General features: G+C 40.4%; 1 protein-coding gene across 1 annotated transcript in view; it reads right to left on the reverse strand.

Moving 5' to 3' along the window:
• Window positions 1-19439, reverse strand: part of LOC126249271 (zinc finger FYVE domain-containing protein 26) — a 393885-nt gene that overhangs the window by 30458 nt on the left and 343988 nt on the right. The window contains exons 34-35 of the mRNA XM_049950925.1: window positions 12183-12426; window positions 11806-12103 (exon numbers count right to left, since the gene is read on the reverse strand). Of these exons, the coding sequence (XP_049806882.1) occupies window positions 11806-12103; window positions 12183-12426 (542 nt within the window). The remainder of the gene's footprint in view (window positions 1-11805; window positions 12104-12182; window positions 12427-19439) is intronic.

The raw sequence follows: 19439 nt of genomic DNA on the forward strand, positions 1-19439 counted from the left end.
TATCTTTTCGCACAGTCTATCAGATTTATAAGGCATCCTACTAACTATTCCATGTTATCCGTGTGCAGAAAAGTTATAGCTTTTCCAATGTACATTTCTCTCTCTTTCCTGTTAAACATACATTCGGCCAAATTGCACAGACTCTCTGACTCTAGTTTTGTCTAATTCTTGTGTGTATATCTTTATGATGGCTGAACAAATCATCTTGGATTGAATGTTAGTAGTATTCAGTGGTTTACTAAACCACTGGGAATTTCATTTACAAAAAACTGTGGTCTCTACTTATTAAGTCCCATATGAAACTATGGAAGTAAAAGTCTGCTCCACACCTTTAGCTTGACACTTCCTTTATATAGATTTTATAGAGGTCAGTACCAACCTCATGATCAAGACATATATGACAATATCCCCATTTTCGTGATACACAACATTCCATCAAACAACTGCCACTGCAGCATGGCCAGAGTTTACAGAAACACAAGCTAGGGCCACTGACCCTAATTGCTTCAGGAATATTGGGTTCACAAAACATGTACCCACAGAACACAGGCCTAGTGTCTTGAGGTACTCACCGTTTAGCACGACCCCAAGAGCACATGTGTAGCTTATCAAATGCTACAGGTGTGGTGAGTGTTAACTGTCCCACCCTCCTCCCTATGGGTTCTTCTGTGCAAGAAATGACACCGTAACAGTCATATGGAGTTACAATAGTTACTAAATGTTTCATTAACTTTTAAAATAACAAGAAAGTCTTTAATGGAAAATTTAATTATCAAACTGAGGGCAAGGGCTAACTTGAATCACTTAAAATTAATAAATATCTCACACTCAGCTAACATTTACTTAAAGTTCAGCATAATGTTCGTCTATCTTCTCGTTTCTCTACACTTCCCACATTGTGTATCCCACCCTACTCCCGCATTTTGTTTCACATTTAGAGTTATAATTTTAAATGTATTCTAAATTTGTAAGCATACCAGGCAAAATATTAAACATTCCCAGCATAGTTGATGTTAATGTTGTGTACTACCACGTCTAGCCTTGTTAATGGCCTCAATTCAGTGTGGAAGAGAGCCCACCAATATTTTCAGGTATACCATATTAAGCTAAAGACACTGATTCTTGATTAGATCCCATAAATCTACCAAATAGCAGGAATGTTGATTGTCACATTTCACCTGCTATTTTCCAGTAGTCACACATTTTCTACAGCATTAAGGCTGCGTGATTTAGTGGGCCAGTCATGGTGCTATACACTGGTTCAATGGTCATCAAATCTGGAATATCTCTCTCTCTCTCTCTCTCTCTCTCTCTCTCTCTCTCTGTGTGTGTGTGTGTGTGTGTGTGTGTGTGTGTGTGTGTGTGTGTGTGTGTGTGTGTGTGTGTGTGTGTGTTTGTGAGGAGGGGGGGAGGGGGATGTGTCAGGCAGGGGGTGGGGCGGGGGTGCGCATATGTGTTTGTAGCCCTGTGAACATAGCTGTTGTCATCTCACAATCTTGGAAGACTGGAATGCCCATAACAGAATCATCATAAAGAAGTGACAATACGAAAAGTTAATAGAAATTAGTGTTTCTGTAAAAAGACTGACACGCACAGCTTACAACAACTACCAGCATCAAACCTTACTGATAGATCTTGCTGAGAACCCAGGAAAATTCTATATGAATATATGAAGATGATATCTGTTCTTTCGGACATGTCCAAAAGAACAGTTACCATCTTCATATAGTTAAGGCTAACTGGCCATTGACCTTCTTCTTCTGTGCTGGATGCACACATATTGCCCGATCTCTTACAAGACTCAGTAAGATTGTCTGCTGTGAGTAATGACTGTAATGGGCAGGGGCACTACAAATGTAGTGTGTGGACATTCAGTTGCGAATGTGGGTCTCACGGGGAGCGTGCCAGGAATAAATCCCTGCAGTCGCACTATCCTCTGTGCCCTCAGTGGCTCAGATGGATAGAGCGTCTGCCATGTAAGCAGGACATCCCAGGTTCAAGTCCCGGTTGGAGCACACATTTTCAACTGTCCCCATTGATGTATATCAACAGCTGTCGACAGCTTAGGGCCTCGATTTAATTATCATTTCAAGAAAATTCTGGTCCTAGGTAACATCACTAAGTGGGTCTAAGGCTTTTATCCAGGTACTCATCGACCAGTCTAGTGTTGCAGTAGAAGATAGCAAAATTAAAGCCAAAGTTTTAAATTTTGCATTTAAGTAATTGTTCACACAGGAGAATCATACAGAGATGCCACTATTTGACCACTGCACAGACTTCTGTGTGGAGGATGTAGTAGCATCCCTGGTGTAGAGAATAACTGAAAGCGTTGAAAACAAATAAGTCACCAGGACCTGATGGAATCCCAATTCAGTTTTACAAAGAGTACTCAACAGCATTGGCCCTTTACTTAGGTTGCATTTATTGTGAATCTCATGCAAAGCATGAAGTCCCAAGTGACTGCAAAAAGTGCAGGTGAGTCCTGTATATAAGAAGGGTAAAAGAACAGACTCACAAAATTGTAAAATTGCGGATCAGTATCTACGTGTACATCTACATAGATACTCTGCAAGCCACCTTAAGGTGTGTGGCAGAGGGTAACCTGTACCACTACTTGTCATTTCCCCTCCTGTTCCACTAGCAAATAGAGCAAGGGAAAATGACTGAATGTACACCTCCGTATGAGCCCTGATTTCTGGTATATTATCTGCGTGGTCCTTATGTGTGATGTATGTTGGCGCAGCAGAATCACTCAACAGTCAGCTTTTAATGCCGGTTCTCTAAATTTTCTCAATAGTGTTTCCTGAAAGGAACGTCACCTTCTCTCTGGGGATTTGCATTTGAGTTACCGAAGCATCTCTATAACACTTATGTTTTGTTTGAACCCACTGGTAACAAATCTAGCAGCCTTCCTCTGAATTGCTTCAATTTCTTCCTTCAAATTGACCCAGTAAAGATCAGTGTCCTATATGCAGTCTCCTTTACAGGTGAACCTCTCTTTCCTAAAATTTTCCCAATAAATGGATTTCAACCATTTTCCTTCCCTACCACAGTTTTCACATGCTCATTCTACCTCGTGTCACTTTGTAGCATTACACCCAGATATTTAGACAACTTGACTGTGCCAAGCTGGACACTAGTAATACTGTATCCGAACATTACACATTTGTTACTCCCGCTCATGTGCATTAACTTGCATTTTTTGAAATTTAGGGCTAGCTGCCATTCATCACACCAACTGGAAATTTTGTCTAAGTCGTCTTGTACCTTCCTACAGTGATACAACTTTGACACCTTACTGTACACCACAGCATCACTCCTGACGATACCCTTGTCTCTGGTGAACACTCCCCATTGAGGGCAACATACTGTGTTCCATCATTTAAGAAGTCTTCAAACCACTTGCATATCTGTAAACTTATTCCATAAGCTCGCACCTTCATTAACAGCCTGCAATGGGACATGTCACATGCTTTCTGAAAATCTATAAATATGAAATGTGCCTGTTGCCCTTCATCCATAGTTCTCAGTATATCATGGGAGAAAAGGGCAAGCTGAGTTTCACATGACCGATGCTTTCTAAAACCATGCTGATTCATGGACATAAGCTTCTTAGCCTCAAGAAAGCTTATTATAAGAATGTGTTCAAGGATTCTCCAGCAAACAGAAGTTAGGGACATTGGCCTGTAATTTTGGGGTCTGCTCTTTTACCTTTCATATATACTGGAGTCACCTGCACTTTTTTCCATTCACTTGGAACTTTGTGCTACCGTGAGAGATACACAATAAATACAAGCTAGGTAAGAGGTCAATGCCATAGAGTACTCTTTGTAAAATCAAACTGGGATTCCATCAAGACCTGGTGATTTATTTGGTTTCAAATCTAAGTTGGTTCTTTAGACAGGTATGCTTATTTCTATGTTGTCCATATGAGAGTCTCTCTGATGGTCACCATCATGTTTGAATGGTTATTGTGCATGAATGATTTCTTGAATGTGAAATTTAAAACTTCAGCTTTTCTTTTGCCGTCTTCAACTGCCACACCAGACAGGTCAACAAGGGACTGAATGGAAGCCTTAGGCCCACTTAGCGATTTTACATATGATCAGAATTTTCTCAGGCTGTCTGCCAGATGTTCTGCTAAGGTGTGACAGGGATAGCTGTTATATGTTTTGCACATAGATCTTTTCACAGACACATGCATCTCTACTAAGCCTTGCCTGTCATTGTTTGTGCATCCTCTTTCGAGCCTAGAGTGCAACAGACTCTGCTTCCTCAGCATCTAACAAATTTCATTATTAAAGTATGGTGTCTCTTTCCAATCTTTTATCCACTTACTAGGCACATAACTCTCCAGACCACTTAAACTCTGTCCATAATTCCTCTACATCCATCTTACTGGTACTAAGTGATGCCAATTCACTGTCTGAGTAAGATGATGATAACTGCTTATCTGCTCTATCGAACAGAAACACTCTCCTAGCCTACTTGACTGACTTATTAATTTTCATAATCATGGTTGCTATAATGACATCATGATTGCTTATCCTCATTTCTACACTGACATTGTTGATAAGGTACAGGCTATTTGTAGCTACAAGGTCTAAGATACTTCTATTGCATGTGGACTGCCAAGCTAGCTGCTCAAGTCAGTTTTCAGAAAACATGTTCAGAAGTATATTGCATGACTTTCTGTTGGTACCCCTGCAATGAATTCCATAGACATCCCTGTCTATACTTGGCAGGTAAAAGTCACCTCCAACTAGTATTGCATGATTTGAGTATTTACACACTATTGACTGTAGACTTTCTTTGAATGACTCTAGAACTGCCACAGCAGAATCGGGTGGCTGGTAAAAACATCTAACAATTAACAGAGTTTCATCTACACCTGTTATATGTGACCGGAGGACTTCACTATCACACTCAACTTTGATCTCAACAGAGATAATATTTTGTCTATTGCAATGAAAATTCCCCCTCCTATGGCCTCTAATCTGTCTTGCCGATATATGTTCCATGACTCGCTAAATGTCTCAGAGCTTTCCACTTCAAGTTTCAGCCAACTCTCAGTCCCAAGAACAATTTGAGTTGGAGAACTTTCTTGGAGGGCAGTACATTTGGGAACTTTATTACAAATACTTTGACAGTTTACTGGCAAAATTGTGACAGTCGAAGTCTCTTTATTCTGAACACCGTTTGACTTCCGTTGCTGTGAATCAACTGGCGAGTGGTCATCAGAGCACCTCAAACTACGCCTAGCATAGAAAACCCTCAAGTGCACTCCACAAGTACTCTGCTACCCGAGTACCTACTTCCTTTGTGTAGAGCACACCTGACCTATCAAGGGGAGTCCTACAAATCCCCACATGATAATGTAGGTCTAGAAATCTCCAGCCAAGATGGTCACAGAGTTGATGAAGCCTTTGGTTGAGACCCTCCACTTGGCTCCAAACCAAAGGACCCCCATAATCTCTGGGAACGATGCTGCAAATTACGAGCTCCACTTGCACCCCATGGGCGAGGCCAGCAGTCTTCACCACCTCCACCAGCCATCCATACAAAGTGAGAATCACCTCAGAACCCATGCAACATGCGTCGTTGGTGCTGATGTGAGCCACAATTTGTAGATGACTGACCCTGCATGCTTGATAGCCACCGGCAAGGTAGCCTCCACATCTCGGATGTCGCCCCCACAGACATACCAATTGCACATTGGCTTTCTTTCCAGCCCTGAACTCTATATGCCTAAGGGACTCCGTAACACACCTAACAATGGAGCTCTCTATAAAGTTTAAAACTCCCTGTGTGCCTGCTTGGACCATGCAGAAGAAGATGCCAATTGTCCACTCACAGGATGAATGGGCAAGGCCAGGCAGCTAATCTCCACATTGGCCCTCCACCTCGAGCAATGTGAACATGTTACCACCTGCCACTCACCCAGCTGTGAGGGCGGATATACCACGTCAGGAGCACTAGGAAGTGCCTCAGAAACAGAGCCTGTGGGTAAAACAACTGGCACCTGAGGTGTCCCATGTGACGCGCCATATTCTCCACCACTGCTACACCCCGAGGCAGCAGTCTGAAAGTGACTGATTGTAGTCAACAGCACATTCAGCTGTTTGCGAACTGTGGCCAGCTCCTTCTGCATCTGCACACAGCATGCACACATCGTACCCATTTTAGCAAAACTAACTGAAGAAGTGAACTATAACAGCAGTCAGTCCTAGATATGCAACTTCCTACCCACCTGATGTATCACCAATGGATGCTGATGCGTTAGAGAGCTATGTAGCAGGCTGTTCAGGGAGCAACTATTGCACTTAAGACTGAATGAATTTACACTTATAAAAATGCAAGGTTAACCCTCTTAAACAGAGAAACATGCACAAAATTTAATAAATTCACTACATGGAAAACACAGTAAAGGATAAACACTTAACTTTCCACTCTGTAGATGCACTTGTATCACAGCCGACAGCTGGAGCCTGACTGGCTGGCTTACTAAACGAATAGACGGTTGCTTTCAAAACAAAACAAATGAGCAACTAATGCACTACAGACTGAATGAATTTACACTTACAAAAACACAAGATTAACACTCTTACACAGAGAAATATGCATGAAATTTAATAAATATACTAAATGGAAAACACAGAAAAAGATAAATGCTTAACTTGTCACTCTGTAGATGCACTCATATCACAGCTGAGAGCTGGAGCCTGACTGGATGGCTTACTAAATGAATGGACAGTTGTTTTCAAAAGAAAACAAATGAGCACCTAATGCACTACAGACTTAATGAATTCACACTTATAAAAACGTCAGATTAACCCTCTTAAACAGAGGGATATGCATGAAATTTAATAAATATTCTACATTGAATACAAAGAAAAGGATAGAGACTTGCCGCTCTACAGACAGACTCTTATCACAGCTGAGAGCTAGAGTATCCCTAATATTGGTGTAGTGCAGAATCCTTGAATATTTTTCAGTTTGAATACAAAAAATTCTGTTGAGACTGAGAAGCTTCTGTCCATAAATCAGCACAGCTTTAGAAAGCATCACTCGTGCGGAACTCAGCTTGCCCTTTTCTCACATGATGCAATGTGAACTAAGGATGAAGGGCAACAAGCAGATTTCCATTTCTAAATTTCTGGAAAGCGTTTGACACGGTGCTCCACTGCAGACTGTTAATAAAGGTACAAGAGTATGGAATAGCTTCCCAGACATGTGATTGGCTCAAAGGCTCCATAAGTTATATGTTGTCCTATATAGCGACTGTTCATCAGAGACAAGGGTATCATCAGGAGTGCCCTAGGGAAGTGTGATAGAACAGCTATTATTTTATGTATTCATAAATGATCTGGTGGGCAGGATGAGCAGCAATCTGCAGTCGTCTGCTGATGATGGTGTGTTCTACATGACGATGTCAAAGTTGAGTGACTACAGGAAGATACAAGATGACTTACAGAAAATTTCTAGTTGGTGTGATGAATGCAGAATTAGGAAAAAGAAACCCATAATATTCAAATACAGCATTAGTAGTGAAGTCAATTAAGTATCTAGGTGTAATGTTGTATAACAATATGAAATGTAAGGAGTATGTTAGGACAGTAGTGGGAATGCAAATGGTCAACTTCAGTTTATTAGGAGAATTTTAGGGAAGTGTAGTTCATCTGTAAAGGAAACCACATTTAGAACACTAGTGTGACCCACTGTTGAGTACTGTTTGAGTGTGTGGATTCCACACCAGAACGGATTAAAGGAAGACAACGAAGCAATTCAGAAAGCGGGCTGCTAGATTTGTTACCGGTAGGTTCAAAAACATGCTAATATTACAGAGATGTTTTGGGAACTCAAATGCGAATCACTGGAGGAAGTGCAATGTTCTTTTCAAGGATTACTAATGAGAACATTTAGAGAAATGGCATTTGAGGCTTACTGCAGAATGATCCTATTGCTGCCAACATACATTTCACCTAAGGACTATAAAGATAAGACTAGAGAGATCAGGTCTCGTATGGAGTCATACAGACAGTCAGTTTTCCCTCGCTCTATATGTGAGTGGGACAGGAAATGAAATGCCTAGTAGTGGTACAGGGTGCCGCCTGCCACACACCATACAGTTGCTTGCGGAGTAGGTACATAGATATAGACTTAGATGTAGAAAAAGTATAAGAACTGGAAATACTTGGTCACCAACTATGTTAAAATAAATACCCATCCAGGTTCATTTTCACTATAGCCTGACTGAGTGGGTGCAATTCATGGTATAAAAATGCCCCCAAAACATCACAGAACCATATCATGCCTGAACTACACCCTCCACACTCTGTGGGTGAAATGCCTCATTGAGGTAACAGTGTAATCAATGCCTTGCATCATTTGAAAAGGGGTAAAATTTTGCTTTGTTGGACCATACTACATGCTTCCAGCCAACTACTTTGAATAATGGTATCTTACAAGATAATCAACTAGAAATGTCCATTGCATACAGTTCCCTTCACAATGTTTGCTCAAAAGCCAGTTGAAATGGACCTGAACTCACTGACAGCAGTAATTCCTACTGGGTTTTAAATCACTTATCATTGACAAAGTGTGACACTCGGCTCCACTCTGTGTCAATTAGGATATTTTTATAGCCACTGTTTTTACACCATATTACACAGTTACAAGTGGAACACTATTCCACAGACACGTCAGACAGTCAATGTCGACACACAAACAAATAGGACAGCTTCATTCAGAGAGTGGTCATGGATGGGTCTAAACAGAATAGCATTCTGATGTACCTCTGCATTGAACCATCTCACCATTTCAATTTTTTGACTTATGTCAGTAGTGGAGGGTTACATGACCAGGCAGTACCAATTCTACACCATCTAAGTCACTCCAAAGTGACTAGTGTTCTCTTTTAAGGGAGAGACTAATATTTTATTCAGTTATATTACTTACAATCTGTATATATGATCTCAGTTATTAATTTTGACTTCGTTGTCAGTATTGGAGCATATAACTAAATTTGGTTCACTCTGTGCAACCACCCTCCCCTCTTCCCACCACAGTACATTCACATTCATATAATGTTCTGCTATATCACATCTGCATTTTCAAAAATGGCTACTACTCTGTGACTTCGCAACACAACTTTCATACGGAATATCTATCTCAAAGTTGTTCAGCATCTTGATATTATTTTTGATTGTGATAATCAGCCAGATGACAGTTGTGAAAGCCCAAAAACCAGTTCACAAGATATGTAACTGCTGTAAAATGTGCATCTTCCTATTTTTGTGACATCTTGACTTATCCACTAGATTTCAAGCTTGCAGCTGCAGAGACTCCATTAACTGAACATATATTTCAGCCATATACTACCTCACTTGGAAGATGGCCTGAAGATATACAGCCTAAATCTTAGTTCAAGAAAGGGGGATTCTACAGCTGAACATCTGAAATCTAAGACATACATTGGAATATTTGGAATCGTTAGCGATATACACAAGTAAGAATCTGTGAATGTTGACATGGATTTCAAATCTTTTACATTATGTTCCACACTTTCAACAACATAAGTAGTTTACTCTAAGCAGACATCATCTATGGATTTTCTCAATATTTCTGTTGGAATCCATAGGACTCCCTGTGCTGGTGTACACCTTTGCCAGGACACCAGTCGGCACTAGGAAACATTGTAATGCAGGCACTGAACTAAGCATGCCTATGACAAGACCAAGACACGCCCCCACGTTATGTGCTGATAATGCCCCCCTGGACAGTGTGCACATAGTCTGCCACTGCTGACTGAGCTGGCTCAGTCTCTCACTCAGTATCCCAGTACGTCTCATCAGGACTCAGTTCGCATTGAATATCAATATGTCATATTATGCTCTAATCTTCGACAGTGATAGCTGTTGCCTCGCACCTTAAACATATCGAGAAAAAGAAGCAGCAGCTTGTCCTGAAACACACTTATCTTCCAAATTTGAATCCTTAGTCACAGATATAAACATATTGAGAAAAGGAAGCAGCAGTTTCTTTTTCTCAATATGTTTATACACTGAAGAGCCAAAGAAACTGGTACATCTGACTAATATCATGTTGGGCCCCCATGAGCATGCAAAAGTGCCGCAACATGACATGTCATGGACTCGACTAATGTCTGTAGTAGTTCTGGAGGGAACTGACACAATGAATCCAGCAGGGCTGTCCATAAATCCATAAGAGTATGATGGGTGGAGATCTCTTCTGAACAGCACGTTGCAAGGCATCCCAGATATGCTCAATAATGTTCATGTCTCGGGAGTCTGGTGGCCAGCAGAAGTGTTTAAACTCAGAATAGTGTTCCTGGAGCCACTCTGTAGCAATTCTGGATGTGTGGGGTGTTTCATTGTCCTGCTGGAATTGCCCAAGTCTGTCGTAATGCACAATGGACGTGAATGGATGCAGGTGAGCAGACAGTATGCTTACATATGTGTCACCTGTCAGAGTTGTATCTAGACGTACCAGGGGTTCTATATCACTCCAACTGCAAACACCTCAAACCATTACAGAGCCTCCACCAGCTTGAACAGTCCCCTGCTGACATGCAGGGTCCATGGATTCATTGGGTTGTCTCCATACCCATACATGTCCATCCGCTCAATAGAATTTGAAACAAGACTTGTCCCACCAGGCAACATGTTTCCAGTCATCAACAGTCCAATGACGATGTTGACGGGCCAAGGCGAGGTGTAAAGCTTTGTGTCGTGCAGTCATCAAGGGTACACCAGTGGGCATTCAGCTCTGAAAGCCCATATCAATGATGTTTCGTTGAGTGGTTCACACGCTGACACTTGTTGATGACCCAGCATTGAAATCTGCAGCAATTTGTGGAAGGGTTGCACTTTGTTATGTTGAACAATTCTCTGCAGTCATTGTTGGTCCCGTTCATGCAGAATCTTATCCGGCCATAGCAATGTCGGAGATTTGATGTTTTACCAGATTCCTGATATTCATGGTACATTTGTGAAATGGTTGTACGGGAAAATCCCAACTTCATTGCTACCTCGGAGATGCTATGCCCCATCGCTCTTGCCCCGATTATAACACTACGTTCAAACTCACTTAAATCTTGATAACCTGCCATTGTAGCAGCAGTAACTGATCTAACAACTGTGCCAGCCAATTGTTGTCATATATAGGCGTTGCCACGCACAGCGCTGAATTCTGCCTGTTTACATATCTCTGTATTTGAATATGCATACCTATACCAGTTTCTTTGGCGCTTCAGTGTATGTATCACTATGTATTCAAATCTGGAAAATATGTGCGTCTAAGCACAAGTTTCATGTGACCTCATTGGCTGATGTATTAATGATGGCTATTCTATAGTTGAAATCGATCTGCAATATATTCAGATTATTTGTGACTGATTGCTGCATTCTTTCATTTTTATTTTCTCTGTTTACTTGATAAATAATACATTTTCTTTTGCTGTGCCAGGTTCGCAGTGTCAGTGAAAATAATTATTCAGAAACCTCTATTGCTGTTTCTTCAGGTGCTCTGAGGCACTCTTTTGTCTGTATTATTGAATATGATACTGCCCTTAGAATTCAGTTCATCTGAAGTGGGTGAAAGATCAAAGTGTGAGAAGTCATGGGCATCAATGGAATACAGTTGATGCTGTACCTAGAAATTTGTTAAATAGATATTAAATATTAACAGGGATTATAAGGCAGAAGTTTCCTGAGATTAACTGAACAAATTTTCAGAACAATCAGCTGTAAACAAATGATTGATAGTAGTCAATGCTCACTGTACCTTTGTGCGAGACTGAAGACTTCCTCAATAGTAGGACTTGCAAGCAGTAGCAGAGCAGCTAGTTGACAGCGCTCTGTAGAACTGCCAAATAAGAGAGGTGGTGATGAACCGCTGCCCAGTATAGCTGCCACAATGAGTGGTACTGGTCTTCCATCACACTCACACTTGTGCAAGAATCTTGTTATTTCCAGTTGCCTCTCTATCGTTTTTATGTGACGCAGAAGCTCTCGTGAATCAAGCTGAAGTCCCACTTTTTCCTCTGGTGGTTGAATATTTGAGAGTCTTCTCTTCGGAGGAGCTGGAAGATTGACATTAAATTGGATTGTACTTTCTGCAACATTTCAGTAATAGAAATAGTCATATATACTCATACTTACATTTAGCAACTGTGCTGACATTAGTGTTCTGTAAGGCTGACAGGCTATTTTGAAGATGTTTCTTTGCTTGCTCCAAATAATTTACATTATTTGCCAAGTCAGTATAGCTCCTGGCACCAGCGTGATAAAAACGAATACATGTCATTGCAGCACGCACATAATCCCTCATAAATATCTGTAGTTGATACAGGACATTTAAATAACCTTGCTTTTCAAGATGATGACAAATATGACACAGATAAGGCTGCAAAGAAAGAACAGTAAATAATTGTTTTATCTAGTATGTCTTACATATGTTGTTTGCATATATAAAATTATAAAGCACCAAACTATCACAATGTTGTACACAGCAGTGAAGGGGAAAATCTGGAATACAGAAGCAGATGCAAATCAGACCCATATTCACAAGCTTTTAGATTTTGATGTTTTTCACTCAGTAATTCAAACACTTGGTATGTGTTGCTTTATGCTGAAGAAGTATGGATAGTAACAACTGTGAGATATCAATGATTAACAAGCACAATTAAGGGGTAACAGTAATGTGAGCTGCAAATATCAACCTATTAACCCCCCCCCCCCCACACACACACACACCCACACACGCCTGCCACACACCCCACTCCTCCAACACATAGAAAAGAGGCAGTTGCAGGCCCAATTACTGTTTGAACATCAGTCCCACTGTGAGGTTAGAATATGTAATCCTGCCTGGCAGAGGCAGTAATTCCAGAGAAATACTCTGCCACTGTTTATGAAATGTTGCTCTAGGTCATCAGGATTCCAGTGTTATGTCCTACATCATCATGATGTGTTATAGGGTGCCACTTGCTTCTCCTGAAAATCAGTGCAACCATCTTCTATAATGAGGAATAATTTATTAAACTCAAGATCTCTTAGCATGGTGTATTTTTGCTCTGTTTAACTGCTCCAAAAGCATTTGTCCTCGTAACATGGAAGGCTGTGGAGTTCTGCACTTTATGTGAAGTTTTGCTGAGTTGTCCAAATCTCTTTGACAGAACCCTGCTGATGGCTAGACTTTTAAGGGTTGGCATTTTTTTCACTTCAGCATTCATGTACTGTACAGCTCTGATAAGTAAGGATGGAAGGAAGGAAGATTCGGATTCAACATAATGGCAATCGTGCAGTCATTAGACACTGAGCAAAGGTTCACATAAGCTGAGGAAGAGGAAGAGGAAAAGATACAGCAAAGTTTGCCTTAAACAATGTAGGGAAATAATGGAAAACCTCAATCTAGATTTAGCACTTTAAGACAAAAATGTTAGATAACATTAAACATCTTCCTTGAAGATTCAAGTTTACAGGCCATATGAGTGCTGGGAATTTAAGTTCCTACAGATACCTCCTGAACATATTCATTGAACCTGATAGGGTGCCCCTCCTAAGAGTTGGTAGGCACATTTTCTTTTGTGTTTTCACGGAAATTTGCAATCCCCCCCCCCCCCCAGAGTGTAGATAGAGCCAGCCCAAACAAATACTCTTCACTGTATCTTTCATGTGATGCCCAGCTCAACTGAAAGCATCAGCTTCTTTCCCTTTACAAACAAGGTTATTTTTAAAGCAGAATTTTATGTGCTCATTCAATAGAGCAGTCCAGACTAACATTTTAAGAAAAACAGATGTTTGTGAAAATCAAATTTGTAGGAAAACCACGAAGATCATAACTTTGACTTGTTTTATAACAAAGTCTCAATATCCTATATTTCCAATGAAAATGTAATCCACACATTTTACATCACAAAATTTTAATTAATATTTAGGGTCAATATTAATGTAAATTCACAAAATTTCCATATATATGCTAAGGGCAATAGTGTATTTTTGAAAGCCATAAACTCTGTAATTTATCTGAAACTAGAATCAGAGCTTAAAGAACAGATACCAAATGCACCACACACACACACACATGACCTATTCCAACACCTCATGGTCCTCTTTATAATAATTTTCATTAAACACTTTCTGCGGCTTGAGGTTTAGATAAAACTGTCTGTACACTTCAGGCATGACATCTAGTAATTTTGTTAAGTCTTTGTATTCCACAGCTGATACTTGCCTTTCACCTACGAATTTGGGCACTACTGTTCCCAGGTATCTATAAACTGTGAAGAAATGACAAATAGTGGCCTCCCTCAATGTGATTATAATACAAGTATGCGTGTTAACAGTCTATACATGGTACTTGAGAATGGCTACACAGCCGAACATATGTACTAGTAAAAAGATGGTTTAATCCCAACAATGACAGCCACTGCAGCAAATCAATAATACCCATTTCACTGTATTTTCTGTGGGATCACTCTGTTTACAATATTCACATACTCTTCAGCACAGTTCCTTTCCTGCTTTCTGACTTTTTTTACACTGTTTTTCACCCCTTTACAAGGTTTTTACCTTTAGTTTTTGCACTATTTCATTATTACATGCTATAACCACCATCTTCAACAGCTACGCAAAACAAATCTATGTCCATGTCCAATTATGATGTAGTATTATGTATGTTACGTAGACACTAAAGTATGTTCGCAACCTCAGATAACAATTGAACACCACAGAGCAACAAAATTGTGCTTTGGGTCCTTATTGAAGTGAATATCAAAGAAATTAGTGAGGCAGCTTTTGATGAATGTTTATGTATACAATATGGGCCTATAGCACATATAAAGCTGGTTCATCATAAGATCAACAGATTTCAGGATTCTTTCTGTCAATTTGTGATATAAAGCTCTGTTTCCCTCATCAATTCAATATCTTTCCACAGCCATCTAATTCTCAGCATTCTTCTGTAACACCATATTTCAAGGTCTTCTATTCTTTTCTTATCTTTACTGCTCAAGTTCTGTGGCCAGTGTGAGGAATTATCTAGAGGCATTAACAGAGGCCAACACAGAAATCTCGTTGGAAGCAGAAAATAGCACAGGGAGGTTACCACAGGAGTTTCCAAATAGTGGCCAACACTAAATCATTCACCATTAAAACATCATGAGCAAAGAAAGAGATGATATGGCTGGATCAGCAGTTCCTCTGAATATTCTTTCGCACCATGGCTTTTCATAGTGAGCACAGTAATTGTAACTTCTGAAATATCAAATGCATCATGTGCTACCACACCAGCATGACAACTGAAGAGTAATATGAATGTGGAGCTTCATGGAAAGATGCTCCATGGACCGTGTCAATCACAACAAGGATGACAGACAGCAGGACAAACACCACGGTCCTATTTTCTCCGTGTCACAAGTGCGGAACTGGATAGGCATGAATTTCTCCATGGCCTGCCTATAGAGGGTGGTGCAAGCCAACATGTTGACAGTTTGCTCCACCAGAGCTCTAGGTCAATGCATGTGCTGGCTTTTAGCAGCCAATCAGTCAGAGCCTGGTCAAATGCTCCCTGATGGTCTAGTCAAAATCAATGAGTGTTTTATGTTTTGATTGTTGTGATCCGTGTTGGCCCCACAAAATACAGTGGGCCCCCATATTCCTCAGTATAATATTTCTGTTGACAAGATTGTGATTGTCTATAGTGTGGAGATAGCTGTCAGTTGTGAAATGTTTTCTCATATATACTGTAGCCTGGAGATCCATTAACACATCTCTTCAGAACCGTGTTGACAAAAGGTAACTGGCTCCAATATTCAAATTACAGCATCAATTCAATATTAGAATTGTTTAGTTGCACTGTTTCAAAAGGGACAGCTCCAGGAACTGAAGCACGACTTACAATCTCTCACAGTTAGGAGCCTGGACAGGTAGAAAAATTTGAAATCCGAGATAGTTATCAAAATTATTTTGATAGAAAGAAGGCCATGCTAGATTTGCCTTGCAAGAAGAAACTCTTCCGCTTATCATACCATTCACTCTGAACTGAAATTTAACAATCATCTCATATACTGATGATAATGTCAACACAACTTATACACTACTGGCCATTAAAATTGCTACACCACAAAGATGGCGTGCTACAGACGTGAAATTTAACCGACAGGAAGAAGACGCTGTGATATGCAAATGATTAGCTTTTCAGAGCATTCACACAAGGTTGGCAACGGTGACAACACCTACAATGTGCTGACATGAAGAAAGTTTCTAACTGATTTCTCATACACAAGCAGCAGCTGACCAGCATTGCTTGGTGAAACATTGTTGTGATGCCTCGTGTAAGGAGGAGAAATGCGTACCATCACATTTCCGACTTTGATAAAGGTCGGATTGTAGCCTATCACGATTGCGGTTTATTGTATCGTGACATTGCTGCTCGCGTTGGTTGAGATCCAATGACTGTTAGCAGAATATGGAATCGGTGGGTTCAAGAGGGTAATACGGAATGCCGTGATGGATCCCAACGGCCTCGTATCACTAGCAGCCAAGATGACAGGCATCTTATCCGCATAGCTATAGCAGATCGTGCAGCCATGTCTCGATCACTGAGTCAACAGATGGGGACGTTTGCAAGACAACAACCATCTGCACAAACAGTTTGATGACGTTTAGCATGGACTATCAGCTCGAAGACCATGGCTGCGCTTACCCTTGACGCTGCATCACAGACAGGAGTGCCTGAAATGGTGTACTAAATGATGAACCTGGGTGCACGAATAGCAAAACGTGATTTTTTCGGATGAATCCAGGTTCTGTTTACAGCATCATGATGGTCACATCCGTGTTTGGCGGCATCGCGGTGAATGCACATTGGAAGCGTGTATTCGTCATCGCCATACTGGCGTATCACCTGGCATGATGGTATGGGGTGCCATTGGTTACATGTCTCGGTCACCTCTTGTTCACATTGACGGCACTTTGAACAGTGGACGTTACATTTCAGATGTGTTACAACCTGTGGCTCTACCCTTCATTCGATCCCTGCGAAACCCTACATTTTAGCAGGATAATGCACAATCGCATGTTGCAGGTCCTGTACGTGCCTTTCTGGATACAGAAAATGTTCGACTGCTGCCCTGGCCAGCACATGCTCCAGATCTCTCACCAATTGAAAATGTCTGGTCAGTGGTGGCCGAGCAACTGGCTCGTCACAATACGCGTCACTACTCTTGATGAACTGTGGTATTGTGTTGAAGCTGCAAGGGCAGCTGTACCTGTACACACCATTCAAGCTCTGTTTGACTCTATGCCCAGGAATATGAAGGCCGTTATTATGGCCAGAGGTGGTTGTCCTATGTACTGATTTCTCAGGATCTATGCACCCAAATTGCATGAAAATGTAATCACATGTCAGTTCTAATATAATATATTTGTCCAACGAATACCCATTTATCATCTGCATTTCTTCTTGGTGTAGCAGTTTTAATGGCCAGTAGTGTATTTCAATCTTTCTTCACTATTTACCCAACTTTCATAACATGTATGTTGAACACAATGGAAAATACATTCAAGTTATTTTATCCCATAAAGTTTATTCAAATGAGCAAGCTGTTGCAAAATTTGCACCATGTGCTCTACTAGGCCCACATTACCCTGCCTCCCTACTGACTAAATATACAGAATCAGGAGAAAGATAAAATTTACAGACACGTCTGTGATTCATTAAATCACCTACAAGTTATGTGAGTGACCTGCTACTAGTTTGACCTTTTCAGAGCTATCCGTTGGAGTGACTGGGTACAGAGAAACTGTCTAAATATATAACATTCAATGTACTTGTGATGGGCATGCTGCAACAGGGATCTGGTTACTTATTTCATCTCTCACATAATTTGGAGCCTCCTTCCTATCAAAGGCCTTGAACGACATCAGCCATTTGCCACATGATGTATAGAGTTTCTCATTCATCTTACACATTTCCTGCCCTCTTATTTTTCATTTACCTTCTGCATTTTCAAGTTCCCTGATGAGTCTTACATAAGGAAGGGTTGACATGAGGAGTGTTAAGAAGAATCTCACCCAACATCTGAATCACATGTTTTCTACACATTAATTGTTACATTTTTAGTCTGTATTTTTCCTGCTTCCACCTTTCCTCATGTTTGAAACTTGTTCTCCATTTTTATTTGTCTTTTTTCGCTATCTGTACCCTGTGATTCTCTTTCACTTTAGCTATTACCTTTGTTCAACAAATTAGCATCAGTTATTTACCATTAGTATTCTGGAATATGAATTTCAGCTAATATTTTAAATGTTGTAAAACTAATGAGGATGTTCTGAACTGAACTGGGGAGAAAAGAAATTTATGTACAACTTGACTAAAAGAGGGGGTCAGTTGATGTCACTCTTCCCTGTGATGATGGATCATTTTTTAAATTTATTTCAGAAAGTACTGTGTGTTTTCCAACAGACCTGATTTGGCATCTGATAAGTGGAAACTATTTGAGATTTGCGTTTCTCCCTGCATATACGGTGTTCAAATAACTAACAGGAATGCAGTCAGTGTCATCAACAACCACCGAGATTTTGACAGGTGGCCATCCTGTCATTTTCAAGGCAAAACTGCAGCAAGTAAGTTATGTGCAAGTGAATTTAAAACTTTTTTTTGCAGAGCAAAGCTTCCCTTCTGTCTGATATATTGTTTAAATGAATTTTTAACTTCCATTCATATTTTTGAGCTCATGTGGCATCCATTTCAGTCCATGTTTCTTGACACTTCCTAGATAAACATTATTGCTCATAATGACCTATATACGAGAATGTACTTCTTGGTGCACTAGTAACTGCCTCAAAATTAGAATTTCAACTGTTATTATATTCAGTTGTTTTCTTTTCAAGTTACATATTAAGTACGACTGGTTGGTTGGTTGGTTGGTTGGTTGGTTGGTTGGAGGAGACCCAACAGCAAGGTCATCAGTCCCATCACATTAGGTAAGAATGGGGAAGGAAGTCAGTCACACCCTTTCAAAGGAACCATCCTGGCATTTGCCTGAAGCAATTTAGGGAAATCACAGAAAACCCAAATCAGGTTGTCCAGATGTGGTTTTGAACCTTTGCCCTTCCGAATGCAAGTCCAGTGTGCTAACAACTATAGTATGACAGTCTTTCAGTTCATGGTTCAGACTTATTTACAATATTTTTTACTATTACATACCATTTCTCTCCTTCACTTTCTTTTATGTGCCAAAATGGGAACCTCTGAGTCTGAGAGCTGAAGACACATTTTAAAGTGTATTCTGTTGTAGTCAGCCCTGTCACCAATGCTCCAGTTTCTATGTCTGTCAAACACTGAGTTTTTTCTCATGAGGTTATAATTTATAAAAATAAATCACTATTTTCACATAATATTTAACACATAAA

Source organism: Schistocerca nitens, chromosome 3 (assembly GCF_023898315.1).
Source record: "Schistocerca nitens isolate TAMUIC-IGC-003100 chromosome 3, iqSchNite1.1, whole genome shotgun sequence".
Classification (NCBI taxonomy): Eukaryota; Metazoa; Arthropoda; class Insecta; order Orthoptera; family Acrididae; genus Schistocerca; species Schistocerca nitens.